This window comes from Calypte anna, chromosome 4A, assembly GCF_003957555.1.
Source record: "Calypte anna isolate BGI_N300 chromosome 4A, bCalAnn1_v1.p, whole genome shotgun sequence".
Classification (NCBI taxonomy): Eukaryota; Metazoa; Chordata; class Aves; order Apodiformes; family Trochilidae; genus Calypte; species Calypte anna.
The window spans coordinates 8,110,081-8,129,622 of record NC_044248.1 but is presented as its reverse complement, the minus strand read 5'-3'; the positions used below and the strand labels follow the sequence as shown (position 1 = coordinate 8,129,622).

The 19,542-nt window shown below is 36.8% G+C and overlaps 1 protein-coding gene across 1 annotated transcript in view; it reads right to left on the bottom strand.

Moving 5' to 3' along the window:
* Positions 1-2,140: 2,140 nt before the first annotated feature.
* The window catches only part of SLIT2 (slit guidance ligand 2), a 102,608-nt gene continuing 85,206 nt past the window's right edge, over positions 2,141-19,542 (bottom strand). Inside the window, exons 31-34 of the mRNA XM_030450002.1 lie at positions 15,247-15,401; positions 10,071-10,359; positions 5,147-5,358; positions 2,141-4,050 (exon numbers count right to left, since the gene is read on the bottom strand). Of these exons, the coding sequence (XP_030305862.1) occupies positions 3,809-4,050; positions 5,147-5,358; positions 10,071-10,359; positions 15,247-15,401 (898 nt within the window). The 3' untranslated portion in view covers positions 2,141-3,808. The remainder of the gene's footprint in view (positions 4,051-5,146; positions 5,359-10,070; positions 10,360-15,246; positions 15,402-19,542) is intronic.

Sequence of the window (19,542 nt, the reverse complement as noted above, 5' to 3'; positions counted from 1 at the left end):
TGCTCTACCCCTCATCTCTTAATCATCACTCATCTCATTAAAACACGGTGACATCCAACTTATTGCCTTGCTCCCATCCCTGCAAGTGTAATGTGGGTCATCAGGTCTCCAAGATTTGTTGTCACCTACAAAACCTCAGCATTCTTTACAGGAAAATACCCTCATAACATCATTTGAACATCATCCTGGTTGTGGCACTTACACAGAACATAATCATAGTACGAGTCTTACAATACTAAGGCTCATGGTATCCCAGTATGCCAATAAAATTATTCCAAATAAAATACAAACCTGTTATTATACTAATAAACTGTATCACACAGTTTTTTCAAAGCCCACCATTGGTTTGCTTAAAACAGTATTTCTGTAATTGACATAGGCACTTTCCTCAGAAATGGGCTGCAGAATCTGGTTCCATGTCTGTCAGTTCCTGTTCTGAATTGACTTTCAGTGTTAACAAAAAAGCCATAACTTTTGTAACTGTTTAATTCAAGAAGAATGGTCTTTTTTTTTTTCATGCTCTTTCACATTTTTATCATCTGTGAGATGACAGTAGGAGTTGTGCATGAGCCAGTACAAATGAAGCAGTATTCATGTGCTTTCTCTTTTATAGGTTTTAAGAATACTGGCAGAAAATGATGGAATCCACAAGTTTCAGTTTTTTTGGTTTCTAATAAAAGAAGAATTTAAATTGCATGCAGTGCTAACTCAAAGTGAACTTGGTCACTGCACTGAGTCATAGCCTTCAGACCCAATGCTGTTTATGCATTTTATTCAATATATTAAAAGCAGACTGTGTGACAGTGGTTCCTATAGCAGGCAGCAGACTCTAGGAAAGAAACCTAATCCCTGGGCACAATATTAAAAGGTCATAACTTATGGTTTTGAATGAAAACCTGGAGTGTTCTGCACTGAGCTAAATTCTGCACAGTGTTAGCTATGCCTAAAGCTCCAGTTCCCTCAGACCATTTCCCTTTCAGGGAATAAAGGTACAAGGCAGCCTATTATAGCACTATTCCAAGAAACTTGATTTAGGCATGAGAAATGTGTCCTATCCCACTGAGAAAATTCTCTCTCATCCTGCACAGTGGCACACTGGTGGATGCTTAAGGACCTTCAGTGGTGAGAATACAGGGATGCTCAGGGTTCTAAAGTCAGCTGAGACTCTGTGGTGTAGGTACCTTATATTCCTACAGAGGAGTAGATGCCGAAGTTGTTTTTGTTTTTTTTTTTTTTAATTCTTCAGTTTTCATTGGACTCTGGTTAGAGACCACAAAAAAAATCCCTGTTTTAATGGCCTCAGCATCACCAGTAGCTGCTAGTATTGCTTGAATACCAGTGAAAAGTTCCTCTTTCTCAGCCTGGAAGAGGACAAAAGACAGCTCAACCCCAGAGACTTGGTGCAGGGATTTTGATCATACATAGAAAAGCAGTACTATTTATCCAAGAATGCTATTTAACTTCTGTTATTCAAAATTATTATTATGTTATTATTTTTCCTCAAAGCTACCCCTAAATAGGTTAGCAGTTGGACTTGATGCTCTTAAAGGTCTTTTCCAACCAAAAAAATTCTAATTCTATTTACAGAAGATTATACAGAAGTTACAGAAGCTACAAAGGCAGCCTTAGGAAAAATGCTGTTATTTAGACAAATTCTCAAGTAGAATAAGCAAGTTAAATACAAAAGTACCTGTAAAAATTATATTGCAGAAGAGATACCTGGTTAAGTATCATCCCACCCAATTGCTTAATTTAAAATACTTAGTCTAAGATGAATCCCTCTGAAGAATCAAATTATTTGCTAAAACAACTCTCAAATTGCCAAATTTATTAGGAAAGATTCAATTTGCCTTTTCATGCAGTGTATGTTATTTCTAGGTTTTTTGTTAATTTTGGTATGAGTTCAGCTGTGTTTATAGTGAACCAACATTTTCAGATGTCACTGCCTGTAGGTGTAATTATCCCAGGTTATTTCCTTCATCAGATTTAGAGCAATGAATACACTAGACCTAGGGTTGAGTTTTATTCTGGTTTTTTTTTTTTCTTTTTAACCAAATGTTCTTTGCAACTACAGATGTTTAAATAAAGGCTGTTAGACAATTTAAGCTTCTCAGAAGAATACAAATAAAAGCTGTTAATGAAGTAAATATTTGTTTAATTTACAAACATCAGTAGCATTACTGATATCAGTCCAAATAAGACAAAGCACACTGCATTACACATGTACATCTAACTTTTTTTTGTAAAAAAAATAATAAAATAAAATTGAAAAACATCTGCATTTTTACAGGGTACCCTGGGTTTTACTGAAAGAAGAACACAACCCACTATTGATTACCAATTCTACATTATAATTTAGCAGCAACATGTTAACATAGGGAACATCAGGGCAGTAAAGTAGTTTTATTATCTGGGGAAAGTCACAGTTCTTGATAGCACAGCCTTTTCTTCTTTTCTTTTTTTTTAATATAAAAAAAGGTAAAGAGCTCCATGGGAATATTAATTTATAAAGTTCTACCTTCTAATGTCATTTTCTACACGCCATCTTATTTTCTGTAAGTACTGAATATAGGAAAAAATTAACTTCTCTACAAATGCCACCTAGTGTAAAGACATTTTCTGTCATACATTACAGGTTCTTGGAAGGTGTCCTGAGTATCTGCTGTACGTGAAAACTGCAGATTGTCATCACTTTCAGATTCAGTGACACCAAGTGGTCAGATTCTATGGAAAAGAAGAAGGGAGGGGGGAGGGAAGGAGAAAACAAACTGAAAACATTTACCCCAAGACGACAAGCTACGTTAGTTCTATTGCAAAAAATCCTGATTTTTAAGTCCTTTTTAAAAAAAAATTAAAAAAAAATTTACAAAAATACTGGGACAAATATAAATTAATATATATTAAAGCATTGAAAAACAGTAAAAGGGATGGCCTAGAAGGGTTAAGTACAATGTACTTTGATACAATAAATATTTCTCAATGAAACCGAATACTGTATAGAGTTGTTTAGAACTCATAGAAACAGAAATCCATATTATTACTAATTTACCCATCAATAATCTATTTTTATCATCCCCCAAAACATTTATATTACAAAAAAATTAATACTGGAAAAGGGCAGATAAACACTTTTCTTTTGCTAACATGCTGACATAAAAGTATACATCATCAGGAGATTTCAGGATTATAGTATATTCTCATATCTCCCATTTCCCATCCATTAAATGGGACCCCATCTTCTCAAGATGCTTAATAATTCTAAAAGATAAAATGTATTCCATACAATTGTTATTCCTGTATAATCTGACTCTTTTCACTCATAATGCTTCCTCCTCCATAGGTAAGTGATTGCTATGGTCTGTCAAGACAATAAAATATACTGATACAAAAGACAAAAAACAAGCCTCCTGTTCTGCTCAATATTTCATCTCTGAGCTGTTAAGTTGAAATCACATGTGTATAATGTCAGTGTATCTTCAGCATGTTATAAAGTAGAATCCGTGTTAAAAGCAGTTTAAGTTTCCCATCTCTGCTGCAATGTTACCAGGTCTTTTATTTTTCTTCAAAGCTCCTCTTGGCTATGAGAAAGTCTCAGTTCAAGCACTTTGAATCTCTCTCTCTTTTTTTTTTTTTTTTTTTTTTTTTTTTTTTTTTTTCAAATGAAGAAAAAGTCTTTATTCTCATAATAAAAATAAGTCTGTTCTGTATTTTACAATATATTTCAAATATTTCCACTATGAAGCATTAATTAGTCCGACACGGTCAATAAGTATACAACATTTGCAAAAGACAAGTGTGACAGGGACACTTAGGAGGGACAATTTGTACAGCCACACTTCACCACTTTCTCAACCTCGTCCACAAACGACGACCCATCAGTGCACTCAAAAGAATATTTCCTTCTCTTGCTCCTTAGTGGTCCACAGCACTGCCCGGTTGAGCATCCTCCTTTACATTCTAATCTTGATACCTTCTTGGTCGTCTGGCACGCAGCATACCCTTGCTGCTTTTGGTAGTAATCTCGGACTCGTTCCCCTCGACAAGAGATTTCTGTAGAAAACAAGATGTAAAAGTAACAGATGCCCTTTGGGACAAAGAATGGCTGAGGTTGCTAAGGAAGATGCTGCCTTTCTAGTTGCAGTTGGGGTCGGTGTTTTAAAGTTTGACTCAGAGGGTAATAATGAAAACTAAAGGTTCTACCAAACATAATTTGATTAATGCTGAGTTTTATTTCCTATACCTCCTATGTTCAGTAAAGTTGAGATCATGTATATGTAAACCATAAATACAAAGCCATTACAATGACAAGAAAATTGGAAGCTTAAATCTTTTCCCCTTTTATAAAAATACACATCTTCTGTTCCTACATTGCTTGCAGCTGGTTTGACTTACCATAGGGAAATGTTTCAGAGAGCATGCAATTTAATTTATTAGACCTGGAGTTTAATATTATTCAAACTGTTATTTAATACAAGTTACATTCCAATAACTTCATAAATTACTGAGGTATAAAAACAGCTAAAAATGAGACATCTGTTAAAGGTTCTACAACCATATTCTTCGTTTCTACTCACATCTAAGTACAATGCAAAATATATGCCATCTGGGATAAAAGAAAGGGAGGGAGAGGGAGAGCTTTGATAGACAAAGGAAAAAGAAAAAGGGAGGGGGAAAAGTCATCCTGTTTTTATCCATCTCACCTGCATAATTCGCTGTGATAAATCAGTTGAAGCTGAGAGGTCAAAAGTAGAGTTTGTGATAAAACTAGGAGCAGAATCATTGGATTTGGCTTCTCAGTTGCAGAAGGCAGAGAAACAATAAATACAGAAAGATACAGCAGGTAAAAGGTAATAGTTAAATATAGCAAAAATGTGTTCCTGAATAAAGGCAAAAAAGAGAAATGTTTTCACAGCAAAACACTGGATGAAAAAATCCCCAAGATGAAAACAAATTCATGGGAAAAGTTTGATTTTTCTTTCACCAAGATAAATTCTTATGGTAAAAAAAAAAAGCAACAAATGTGTGTGTTGTGGGGAAAAAAAAAAGCTGGCAATGCTTTTGGCTGTTCATGTTTGAATAAAACCCTCTATTTTCTAAGACCAAAATAACACCATAATTAACATCATGGATTTTTTTTTTTTTTTACCTTTATCACAGCTGTCCCCCGTGTATCCGCTGCTGCACTCGCAATATGGTTTCCCAAGTCCTGAAAGCCTGCATTTGCCATGTTTACACCTGATGGATTGGCAGGGGTTAAACAGCATTTCCTCTTCATCACAGAGGACTCCCCCATGTCCCTGCAGGCATTTACAACTGTATGAAAACGCATTGATCGGCAAGCAGGTACCATGCACACATCTACAGGGGAAACAAGCCCAAGAGAATAAAAATAAATTATTCATCAAAGTTCAGGCTAAGCAACATTAACTACAAATACTTTGGACTGTACTTAGGAGGAATTGCTTTTGTTTCTAATGGACTTTTGCAGTGAGATGCAGTGAAGGGGTTTCTAATTGGTTTGCACAAAACCAGCTGCAGTACAGAACTCTTATCGCTCCAGAAAACAGCCACTGTAGATGTGTTATGGAAGACTTTTACAGGCCACAGGTTTTAAACCCAACATTTCCCATGTACTTAAATTTTTAGCATGCTTTTGAGAAGAACACAGCAAAATCAAGCCCAAATGTACTCCACTAGAATTAAGTAGAGAAAAAGGATACTCACCTGAAATTCCGATGCTTGTATCATTTAAAAAAAAAACAACAAAACACAAACAAACCCACATTGTCACTCCTGAAGTATGGGTCTCCCAGCACAAAGACAGGCCAGACACTTCCTTCCTGAAACTTTTCTGACCCAACCAATGGCAGTTCCAAAGCTGAACAGATGCTCTGAACACACTGATCTGCATGGCCAGTTATCAGCAGTGTGGTCATAGAATGCCTGAGGCAGATTTGCACTGAACACCAACACCCTTCACCCTCTCCTCCTGCAGAAACACTAAATGATGCTGCATGTTCTCAGCTCTCATTCAGGTGATGAAACCAGCTGTGCTGTCTGTTGTCCTTTGGCAAACATTTATGGAAGGCTCAAAGCTTGCTGTTAAGACTGAAAAGGCTGTGAGTAAAAGCTGCATCTGCTGATGTTCTGATGTACAGTATGGGAATACAGAGCTGGTCTTAGAGAGCTAGTGTTTCCTCTAAGGAGGATGTTTAATTACCTGGTTAAGTAAGCTTAGTATTAGGCCAATTCATCTTATGAAAAAATCACCATTGACTTGGAATAAAATCACTTCCCTTTGTTCATTTGGTCAATAATTTTCTTCCTAGAAATAATGTTATTTTCTGTTCTTAACTGTTGTCTTGATGGACAAGTTTTCTATCTATGTTCTGTTTCCTAGGGAGACAACAGTGAAGATTCCTCCTGCAGGGAGCAATGCAATCCTTGATGTTCAAGGTCACAGTAACCTTCCCTGATGTTTTTCCCCTCTGTTTGTATGATCCCTGAGCAGCCAACCTCCTTAGAAGGCTGGTGCAGCCAACTAACTACATGAAAATATTTAGATTAAAATAAAATAACTCCCTTAAATCTAAAATAAAAGTCATAGTATCAATTTGAGTATTTGATATAAATTAATATAAAATTGCATTTCATAGGAAAAGAAGAGTTCTTTAAAGAAAAAAAATCTCATTCTGAAGTTTTTTAGACAACATAGTCTGTACTAATGGAAACTTTTTGCTTTGAATTGTACTTCATCAGTAGAATAAGATATTTGGTAAAATTTAGAAGAATGCAAACACTTTTTAACTAAGAAACTTGCATGAACTATTTAAAACTGTTTCAGTTCATGAACATTAACAAGTTCCACTCAGCGGAACCTACATTTCATGAATGAAACCTCCATTATAATTCTCCAACTGTACCCTCAATTCTGTGCAAGTGCTTTAGCATGGTGTAACTGGGAGGAAAAAGTATGGGAAGTCAGTCTCATCATAGGATACTCAGATGGAAGGTACAACACAGCCTCCATTTGCATATCCAGTTTGGGATTAAGACTTGCAAATATAAAACCCAATAACATAAGCATCTCCAATTTATTATGCAAGAGTCCATACTTCTGAAGCAGCTATGGTCCCTAAAAAATTCCAGATTCTTCCTGAGGTTGAAGTTTGATTTCCAAGACTGTTAGATTAAGCAACTCAACATGAAGCCCTAGCCAGCATCACAAGGCAGATAGCTTTGGTTTAGTTTTCCTTGTGTTTAGCATTTGATCTGTTCACCATTTACAAAACAATCACTTTCAGGACATCTTATCTATGAAGTTACTCAGGTGATACTGACATCATATCATGTTCTATCCAGGCTCTTTTAGATACCAGAGAAATCTGTGTCAAGATCTTTGGCGAAGTTCTGCTTGTCTTAGAAGATGACTAAATCTTAGCTAATGCCAGCTCTCATGATTTTGCTTCCACCTGTTCTTTGAATTTCATCTTCAGACTGTACTGAAAAGAACATCATGCTAAGTGCAAACTCTCAGGCACAGTTTCATCTTCTCTAATTTTAGGTACCTGTGTCAGGCACAGAAATTAAATGTATAATTGCCATAAGCTCCTCACAAAGTCATGGAGAGAAACAAGCTTATCCAGAGGATGATTAGACCACTTGAGAGCAAACTTACTCCTTAGAAATGTGCTTTATTCCTTTACTGAATATAGAACAAACTTTGGTCACTATTTTCCTAAACCAAGCTGAGCCTTAAGCCTTCTCATGGTGTGCAGAGATCTCTAAAAGATTCCCAACACTTTTGGAACAGAGATGACAGTGACAAGTCTGTTCCTTAGACAAAGCGGAATATTACATTGGATTACATGGACAGAATGCCCCTCCTGACTATTAGAGATGAGCCAAGAAACACTTCATTCACTAAAAGAGTTGTTGTCAATGGAGTTAAATCTAGTTGGCAACTGGTCCCAACTGGTGTTCCCCAGGCCTGGTGTTGGGTCCAGCTCCCTTTAATATATTTATCAATGATCTGGGCAAGGGGATGGAGTTCATGCTCAGTATGTTTGCAGAACACACTAATCTGGGTGTGAGTGTTGATCTGCTTGAGAGTAGAAAAGCTCTACAGAGTCATCTGGAAAGACTGGATGGATGGGCCAGGGCCAATTGTATGGGATTCAGCAACACCAAATGTTGGGTCCTGCACTTGGGTCTCAATGACCCCATGTAATGCTGCAAACTTGGGGAACAGTGGCCAGAAAAGGACCTGGGGCTATTGATCAACAGCTGGCTAAATATGAGCCAGCAGTGTGCCCAGGTGGCCAAGGCAGCCAACAGCATCCTGGCTTGTATCAGAAATAGTGTGGCCAGCAGGGCTAGGAAGCCCCCGGACTCAGCATTGGTGAGGCCACAGCTTGAATACTGTGTTCAGGTTTGGGCCTCTCTCAACAAGAAGGACATCAACATTCTGGAGAATGTCCAAAGCAGGGCAACAAAGCTGGTGAAGGGTCTTTTGAGAAGCTGGGGTTGTTCAGTCTGAAGAAAAGAAGGATGAGGGGAGACCTTGCCACTCTCTACAGCTACCTGAAAGGAGACTGTAGTAAGGTGGGGGTTGGTCTCTTCTCCCAAAAAGCAAGTGATAGAATAAGAGGAAATGGCCTCAAGTTGTGCTAGGGGAGTTTTAGATTGGATATTGAGGAAGAGTTTCTTCAGTGAAAGTCAAGAAGTGGAAGATAGACTCCAGGAAAGTGGTTGAGTCACCATCCCTGGGGGTATTGAAAAGATGAGTAGATGTGGTGCTTAGGGACATGGTTTAGTAATGAACTTGGCAGTGTTCTGGGTTAAAGATCTTTTCCAACCAAAATGATTCTGAGTTCAAATCTTAATGCTACTGAGAGAGTTCATAACCAATGCTAGCAGTTCTAACTGCTGTATAAAGCTGTAAGGGGTAAGACTCTCACATACTTTGTGAAAAGCTCACTTAAGCATAATTTTAAATGGGAGATGAAAATCATCTTATTAGAAACTGTTAGATAACTTGCCACTGGTCCTCAAAAGTCATAACATAACTAAAAATATAATTAATTAAACTAATATAACTAAAAATAACAACTCAGAAGTTATATAGGCCAGAACACTGAAAAAGCAGCAGCTAAAAGAACCAAGCAAGCTTACTTTTCCTAAAAAAAAAAAAGCCAAAAAAAAAAATCTCCCAATAAACAAAACCCACAACATAAAATTTGCCATATTCTAGTAAGGACAGTGGTAATAGGAAACAGAGTGACGTCTTGTTGCATATGACCTACAAATCCTGAAGGACTTTGAATTTTGGAAGTTTCTGATCTTCTTGTGCTGGGAGACCATGAGCCAAAAATGGAATCTGTCTCTATATTAGATTTAAGAGATGAATATGCATAGATAACAGTACTCTCATGTACATGTATCTGTGTATATTTCTCTCTTTCTCTACATGTATATATATACACCCTCTCTATAAACATACATAAAAAGCACAACCTAAAGTATTCTAGTCAAACTAGAGCACACAATGAATTTCTTAATAGCTTACCATAAAGGTAGAAATCTATTTTCTTGCTAAAACCTGGGGTACTGTGAAAAACCAAAAATTTCAGGTATATAAATTGTATCAAGTAAAAGTATTAGAAAATAATAATTGTATTTCCTCATTCTATACAATTATAAATAAGCAAATAGATTTTCTTTTCCATTTGCAAGTTTTAAATGATTTTTGTACCAAGTGTACTGACAGACTGACACTTGTGTCAATGTAACTCCTTACAGAGCAGCCCACACAGAAGTACATAAGAATACATCCCAGGCTTTTAGGCAGAAATTCAGTGTGCTGAGTGTATCTCCTCCCCTAAACCAGGGACTTTTCATCATTAAGGTTAGGGAAGGAATACACAAAAACCTGGACGCTCTTTTCACTTTTACATGCCCAGGATATTTTGTTTCTTGCTGAAAAGGCTGTGAACTTTTATGAAAAAATATACACATCAGGAGACTCATATGCAAACTATACAAAGGTTGTGTCTTGAGGAAGGACATACTTATTTCCAAGACATGGGTCGTTAGTTTGCTGATCGCAGAGGGGTCCGGTCCATCCTCCTTCACACTCACAGGAAAAGCCAGACTGGCTGGTAGCATGGCACGTCCCATGCACACAAGCTTTCTTATGGCAAGGCTCACAACCTGGCAGAATTCCCACTTGCAGGGGCACGTTTCTGAAGTCCTGGAGTTCGCTGTTGATATACAGATTACGGATGCAACCATGGAAGCTGGTGCCGTTCTGCCCTGGAGACTGGCGCAGAGCTGCTATGTTGTTTTTCACAGGCATGCCTAGGAAATTAATAAGAGCAAATAATCAATTTAATCTCTGGTATGATTTGCTCTATTGTTTTCTCTATTTTTTAAGCATTTTAAAAGAAATATTTCTTCCTACTTAATTATTCTTAAATATTCAGCCTACAACCATCAGCTCTGATTTAGCGTTTGGAAGTTGTCCTGGTTGTCAAGTATCCATGTAAACCAGTGCCAGACCCATAAGTTTCTAGGTCTGACTAAAGAGATGCATATAGAACTCCATACAGGAAGCTCATAACTGTGAAAAGGCTCAGATACATTCCTGTTTTTGACACAGTGCAATTAAATCCAGGACAGTACATTGTTTCCAAAATGGCACAACAAAAGTTGTTAAAATTTAGCAGTTGAGTTTTCTGTAAGCTGCTAAGATACTCAAACTCAGAAAAATATAGTAGGGTGAGCTCATCAATTTGAACCTCATTTCAAATGTGAAATTTTGCTAGTGAAAATTCTTGGAAACAAGAGCTCAACAGGAGGAGGTTCCATTACTTAGAAAATAGTTTTGTTCAAAAACTATTCAAAATAGATTAGTAAGAAAGCCACTCATAGTTGGCCATTACAGTTTTAAACAAAGATAGGTAAAAATAACAATAATTTAATATCAAAACACAACTGTGTAAATACTCTAGATAATGCAAATGCCCCTGATGCTGAACATTTTCAGAATAATTCTCTGTTGTACTCAATAATTCTTACTGGTGTAATTAGAACAGGTGTTATATGTGATGCAGTTATCCTGTTGTGATCAGTTAATTACTGAAAACTGATTCAGAAGAAATAATACTTTTAAATACTTTTTTCTTGTAAAAATGAAGTTTCTTCTACTCTTGTCCCCTGCTTTTTCTGTCTTTTTATTTTATCTTATTTTATTTTTTAATTATTGCAAAATATTGGCCTATTTTACTTACTTCTTAAGATGTTACATTCAAATAATTACCACTCAAATGCCTAAATAGCTCCTAAGACTAATAAACAGAGGAAAACAAAGTGCACTAAGCTTTAGGAAAGAATCTGTTTACTTCAAAATAAATGTGCTTATTAGCTGAACAGGTTTATTCATAGACAAAATGAACAATTTTCCTTCTGGTACTTAGTAAGATAACAACCACAGAAAGAGGTCATGTTCTGCATAGTTGCTCTTAACCATGTATGACAGTAATTCAAATGGTTTTATATAATTAGTCTGAACAGTCAGTAGTAATGCAGAAGTTCTATGCAATGTAATGAAGTAGACCTGCCTTTCATTTAGACTTTATTGCAATTTCATTTGTGCTAAGCTTCAGTGCTTATAGAAATGGACAATATTGCATCCAGACTGCTGAGAGCCTAATCATCTCTGATGATCAGCTAGGTAATACAGGCTTGGGACCATTATATTAAAGGACTAAGATTGCAAACAGTAATTATTTTCCATTTCCTCAAAACTATTTCCTGTGTACTCAAAATCCAGGGCATCTTCACCTTGATGCAAACATCACTCAGCAAATGTGTAGGTATATGGCTTGACATATCCAACAACAGATCAGATCCACTGAATTTACCCATTTTAAAAATAAAAGCTACATAAAACTAAGTTCACCAATGCAATACTGAACCAGATGTTATATTGTTAAGTGTTGAGAAATAAAAAATGATTTCTGGGAACCATATAAGCATGTATCACACCAGATAATATGAGGTATATCATGTGATTTAGAGATTTTTTTTCTCTATAATCTCTAATATGGAATACATTTGGGAGCACAATGCAAATGTATACACAAGCTTTTAGCCTATACACCTTTTCTTTCTTCTAGTAAGTTACAAAGTGTTAGAAGGCCAAAGTAGCTGAAACAGCTTGCTATTCTTTAGCAATATTTCCTAGATAATTTTTAGAGAAAGGTTCCTTATCAGTTAAAAAAGAACTGCCATAAAAACAATGCAGACAAGTATTTCAGCTCTGTCTTTCAAAAGGTAAGAAAGTAGTTGCTGTACCCCTTCAAGATTTTGGTCACTGAGCCTGACTACAGGTAAATTACCAAATCACAAATGGTAAGACTCTTAGTGACAGTCATAAAGTAACACTGCCAAAACCACTGTCTCATTCAGAAGCTGCTAGAACAAAGCAGGCACAAATGACAAGCAGCTGCTGCCCTACCTGTCTCAGAAATAGGGACTTTCATGAACCAAGGTGCCACTTTCAACTAGTAAAACATCCTCTAATTTCTGAGAGAAGAATGCAGAGTACCAATGAAGTCGGTGACCCCTTTGAAGAGTTTCTGAGGAAAAACAGATTGTCCCTTAAGACTGCTTACAAAAAGCCATTGGCTTTCAATGATTTACTGAAATCTGTTATAGAAAGACTGAAAAATATCCAGTGTATTCTGACTTCACAAGAAAGCCATACAGTTGGAAGAAGGTAAAAAAATAGTATAAAGAGATTAATCTGCTATCTGTAAAAATAAATTATTCCTTCTGAATCAACCCAAATATTGTGACCCAACAATAACACAAAGTGGGGGAAGGCAAGGAGGAAAAGAGAGACACAGAACGAGAGAGAAAACCCTACAAAGGCTTGCTGTCAAGTCTGAATTTCATCTTGCCAGCTGAGATGATGCTTACCAGATATGCCATTTTAACAGGAAGGTGGTAAGAAAGTGTAAGCTACATGATGGTATAGGTGTCAAACTAAGACTTTGGCAAGGATAAAAATATTGCATAAAATCCTAGTGAGAATCTGAGTTCTTAACTCATGGAAATGTGTGATTGAATCCTCTAAAAATTCTAGATAGAGTTGGATATGAAAAAACTGAATGAATATGAAAAGCCCAGGTAACATAAAAGAGTTAATGTTAACTGTCTCAAGATTTTTAAAGGTTGTAAATAGATAAAGCATACAGAACACACAAGTTTAAGAGCTGAATATCAACCTCCCCCATTTTTTTTCCTTAATTTTAGAATAATTTGCTTGCAATACTTTTCATTGTTTTTTTGACAAATACTTTCTGTGACAGTAGAGTTATCTGCTTGGAGCCTGGATGTGAAGAATAGAAATAGAAGAAACATGGGGCTTCTCTAAACAAGATGCATTAGGATGAAAAAGACTACTCGCTGGAATCAAGCCAATGATAACTTCCAAAATAACAGTAACTTCCAAAATGTATTTGTTCTGATACTTCAAAATGATGATGAATATTAATGTGATCTCTGTGCAGAGACACAGACCTGCAAGGTGAAGAAGCAAGGAGGAGAACCATTTGTCACAAATCCACAAGTGCCCAGAAGAGACAGGGGGATCATTCTGCACTAAGAAGCAGTAAAATTTGCCTAAGAAAATCATTAAATAACAAACTGATGCTCACAGTACAAGTAAGCAAGTGCTCAGTGTCTTATTAAAGTCTAGGACCATCTCCCCCTTCCAAAAGGAGTGGCACAGGATATCATAGAAACATGAAAAAATGCAATGTGCTTTCACAAGGCAGTCCTACTTTGAAGATTCATGATATGATGCAATTTTAGAGACAGCTCATACATTTGATAATTTCATTTTTTTTACTCTGCTGGTATAGGGGGTGCTGGCTACTACTGAATTCTAGCATGTACTTCTTCCCATGGAAGGAGGCAATGACAAAATCTGAAAAGATCTGTCAAAAAAGGTGAAGTGTTTTAAGGGAAGGTTGGGGATTTTCAAAGACAAAAGTCAACTTACCCCTTAACACTTGTAACTGAGGCAGTTCTTATACCAGTTTCATAGGAGAAAGGAACTATTACTGATCTGACTTAAAGCAGCTTCTTGTTTTTCTTTCCCATTAGAGATAAATCTAAGCAGCTACCCTAAGCTTTTCTGCATATTTAGGAAGAAGATAAATAGCATGTTTGCTAGAGAAAATAGGTATCTCTCGAATGTACTATTAGTGGCAGAATTTTTTGCAAATTGGCAAGATACTCAAATCTAAAAGCTTATCTTCAGTTCTTCAGAATTAGACAAAATGAAAAAACAAGAATTCTGTTCACTGAAAGAACATGAGAAGGAAACTCATAACATGTCTCATGTAAGAGCGTAAGGTGAGATGATTAGCAGAATATAAGCAGTATTTAAAACCTATGCTAAATCTCTGGTCACTAGAAACTTAGACTTGCTGCCAAGGAGATTAAGAAAGTACAGTGTGGTGACTGAAGTTTCTGACTACTTTACCTAGGTTTTGACAGCCAATCAGAAATTTAACAAAAACTGATGGTTAAAACAATGGGCTTGCAGCCTTGGTTCTATAAATTGAGGCACATGATCAAAATTATTTCAGTTTATTTCCACAATCATCTGCTACCAGTTTTACTGAAACAAACAATTATATCCCAAAAATCCCCTAAGCCCTGCCAAATGCTGCGAGGCAACTGTCCAGTAGGTTCCCTTGTCATGGGGAACCATGTTGTAAGTCCTACCCACGCCGGGCACTAAGAGCTCCAGAAATTACACTTCATGGCTATGTGCCTTGCTGTCATTTCCTGCAGATACGTGTACAGTGAAATGGAAATGTAGAACACAGTTGAAACAGAATGCTAATGTTCTGCACTTGTAAATTAGCTTTACTGCCTCTTCAGGTAACTGAACAATGTTAAACACACTTCTTCAGTATAATAAAAAGTTAAATAACAGTTGAAAATTACAGTATTTTAAAGCAGACATCAACTACCCATGCTGATAAAAAGAAACAGGTGCAGTTTGAGGACACACTGTTAAAATTGAAACTACTGAGAATAACTGCTGAAGCTTCATCTTAAGCTGCTATCTCAATGACTGAGTCTCTCATCCTGTGTTTATTAATGCATGTTAGTAGACTAAATTATCTGTGATAGTGTTAATATGAAGCAGTAAGATCCTCTTACCTCCTACATATAGCGGAGAATCAAAATTCAGAGTGGACTGCTTGGACAAATTGGTTATTATCTTGGGGCTTCCTCCATCAATAGATAAAGACAGGACCTGATCCATAGCTAGCAGCTCCACAATGTGGAAATTGCCATCATTAATAGTTTCCACACTGCAAAATAAACATGAATATTATTTTTAAACAGTTGATGGTCTGGTTACAACAGTTTTTGATCTTCTTCCCCTTTAATAGTTAATATAGTGTCAGAACAGAACTTCTCCAGGAGTGCAGTCTCCAGAAAAACAGGTTTTAAGCAAGGGCATGCATGTATGCTTAAAAGCCAATACAATATAATAGTCCATCAATAACACTCTATTAATAATTTCTATTGTAAATTAATAGCTGTTTTTCACTGAAAGTTGTTTCTCTCCTCAGTGAGTAGTAAGATGTGTAAATCTAGATGATACTGCAACTATCAGTTGAAATACATTTACTAGGCAGGAAGCCAAACATAAAAAAGGCAACATTGATCAGAGTGCTGGAACACCTCTTCTTAAAGAAAGCTGAGAGTTGGGGTTTTCAGCCTGGAGAAGAAAAGGCTCTGGGGGGACCTTACTGCAGCCTTTCAGTACTTAAAGGGGGACTGTAAGAAAGATGGAGAGAAACTTTTGAACAGGTCATGCAGTGACAGGACAAGAAGTAACCATTTTAAACTAAAAGAGGGTAGATTTAGATCAGCCAGAATCTATAAAGTAAAAGAAGGTTATCTAAAGAAATTCTTTAATATGAGGGTGCTGCAATACTGGTACAGGTTGCCAGAGAAGTTGTGGATGCCCCATCATTGGACATGTTTGGGGCCAGGTTGGATGGGGCTTTATACAGCCTTTATATAATCTATAGACAACCTTTATACAATCTAGTGAAAGATCTCCCTGCCCACAGCAAGGTGGGTGGAACTAGGTGACTGTTAAAGATCCCTTCCAACCTAAACCATTATATATGATTCTAATGTTTCTGCAATATGAGCATGTGTATCCTATATCCTGAGTTGATTCCAGTGATATATAAACCTATTATTTCATGAGATACAGAACTACATCTAACCCTAGACCTGCCAGAGAAAATCCCACCATTGGTGCAGACAGCTCCACTGAGCACAGCAGTTCTTTGTCATCTTCATTAAGGCACAGTTATTTCTGTGTGTTCAGCTTCTGGTTAGTACAGTGTATATTGTATTATTTTATTTTTCTGGTATGGTATTATTCTTACCATTTCTTACTGCTTACTAACAATGTATGAATGAACTAGTAGGAGAATGCCCAAAGTACCTCAAGCAGGAAAAGCTTGTTTCAAGCTCTGTGCTTATGCTTGGTAAGGAAAAGCTTACACATGTTAGGAAGCACAAGAAATGACTGCCTATGCTGATCAGTCTCAATACACAGCAAATCTTTAAGAGCAGGTAACTACTCTGCCCCTGAACACAGTATAAGTACCTCAGAGAAGGAAGAATATTATTACTCAATGCTGGGACTGCTGTACTTATATTATTTCTAGCCCATTTTCCACTGAAGAATTAAGAGCTGAATGTATGGCTGCATGGAAGTTATGACAAGGAGCTGTAGCCCAGAGAGCAGACATTATAATCATTCCCTTGAGAACCTTTATTTGCTTCAAGGCACTATCAAATAAGTGATCTAAAGTGTTTGAAAAAAGTTATTTAAATAAACCAATAGTACAATACCCTAAGATGGACTGAACATTCATGCAACCAATTAGCTCTTCTCATTAGGAGAGCAGCATAGCTGAAAGGGATTAGATTCCTAAATCTCAAGGCAAAAATCAAGCAAATTACCTTGTACCAATCTTAGTGATGTTTTAATTAACCTAACTGCTTTTGTCCTGCAACAGATCAAAAGCACTCACATGGTCATTTATAGCTGTGACACATTAAAGAGCTTCTTAGCTATTTATTATTTATTAGTTACTACTCTTAGCTACATGGACAGGCTCAGCTCAATAGGGAGAAGATCTGCATGGTGACATGCAGTCTTCACTTAAACTTAGCTCTATGTGGAAGTCCAAATGCAGACACTGTCAGAATAAACACTTCCAGAATAAGCAGGAGAGGGACTGCAAGGGTTCATGAGGGGAAGGAAAAGGGTCTTTATTCCTAAGGAGCAAGGTCTATTCAATGTATTGAGAAATTTGTCTGCTGTGGTCAAGCCCTGAGAGAAGTGCCAGGATTATTTTATTGAACACATTGCAATTGATCAGTCAAAGAATTTGTGCTAAGAAGTCAAAACACATATGACTACATCACTTAAGTGAACAAGAAACCCTAATATAATGTTCTTGTTCCAAGGAAATTTATGTTATTTTACAGTTATTAACCATTCACACAGTAGTATTTAAAAGGATGAGAGCAACACAGAACATGCATTTTTACAGCAAGAGGTCAGTCCAGGCATGTATAAAACATCACGTGTAAAGGGAATGTGTCTCTGTTAAGAGTGATTATTAAAAGCTTCTAGTTTAAACTGTTTTATTGGTAAAAATTTACTGCAGAAAGAGGAGTCATCCTAGGTAAGGGCGGTTTAAATTAAAGGGGAAATAAACACAAGGCATATCAGTGCAGTATTTCCTGCCAATGCACTTACATTAATTCTAGCCCATTTCCCATTGGAGTAATGAGAACTGAATGCACAGATCCTAATGAAAAGCTGTAAGAAAAACTGATTTAAAGCTTCTGGAACTCTGAAAGAATAATAATTTGGGAAGAAATATTCCCGTATTTCCAATAAACATATGATGAAAAGCAGTTTACAGAATGAAAAAGGTTTTTTTATCCTGTGTGCATGTAAAAAACATTTAACATTTAAAAAATGGATGTCCAGGCAGAACAAAACCCAAGTCGATCAACTTTTCCCAAATAACCTCCTCCAATGGATTAGTTTACTATACTGGGCTTAGCACTGCCATCATCTCATTACTCAGACTGACTGATGAGTGCTTTTGGGATGATGGCTCTTTCTGCAATCAGTTCCCATTGATAAAGCAGTTCTCAATCACTCTATACAGCTCAACTGCTGTTATTCTTGCCTAAATATTTGTCAGGATTAAATCACCATTTTGTATCTTTGTTTTCTTGCTACTGCAAGCACCTCTGTAGGCTTGACAGCTCCTATTTTACTCCTTTTCAAGGAACTGTTTCTTCAATGCCATTCCTATTATAAAACTTTTATTTGAATGTCTCTATTGGTTGCTTTGTTTTCTTTTTTCATTTTGGCCTCTTTTAAGCATCTCCTCATTGTTCAATGTAGGACAACATCTTACTCTTTTTCCTATACTATTGATAAATCTTCACTTCCTTAATGAAATCTGTAAATCTCTATATAAACTTCTCAGTTTTTTTAGTTCCTCTCTGTCCTCCTCACCGTAAATAACTTCCCATCTTTACCAATAGTTCTTAAACTTGATTGCTCTTAAATATTACAAGTAAAAGGCTCTTTTGGCTTCTTCATATCTCTCATTTAAAAATACACTCATTTTCTTTAATAATTCATCACCTTTTTGTATTGGGTCTGGCTGGGATGGAGCTCACCTTATTCATAATAGCTGATATGGTGCTTGGTTTTAGATTTGTGACCAAAACCAATGTTGATAAATGTTTTAGCTATTGATGAATAATTCTGGCACAGTGTCAAGGCCACCTCTGTTTCCCACTCTGCCCTTCAGTGCATACAGGAGGGATGAGCCTGCTGTTAGGAGAGGACTTCTCCTCTGTCCCACTAGAGGTGGAAAGGGGGGTGAATGAACATCTGTGTGGCTCTTAGGCACCTACTGGGGCCTAAGACACTGTTTCACAATATTATTTCAGCAATTTATAATTCTGGTAAAATGCACTTGTTTCTTCTTAATTTTCCATAGTGAATGGTGCCTGAAACTGATTTTCTAAACAGACCAAATTATTTTCCCAACCTGAAGGGAACAAACTCCTATCTTTCATACTTCTATTAACCTCTCAGTGCAGGCTATATCATTTAGTAGTGTGCTGGCACCATGTCTATTTATCATCCTGCTGAAAATCCACTGAGGCAAGGTGTTAAGATCTTGAAAACATGAAGTCTGCAGAATCTGGAGGGCTAGATCCCGAAATTCTTTGTCCAAGCTGGCTGTATGTCAACACCCAGATGATTAGCACCTTGCCCCAGCTGTACTTATGGGCTGCAGTACTCCTTGCTGGATCTGGGCCTGCCAACTTACTCAAAGAGAAGGTATTGCCTTAGTTAGATCAAGGTTACATTGACAGAAC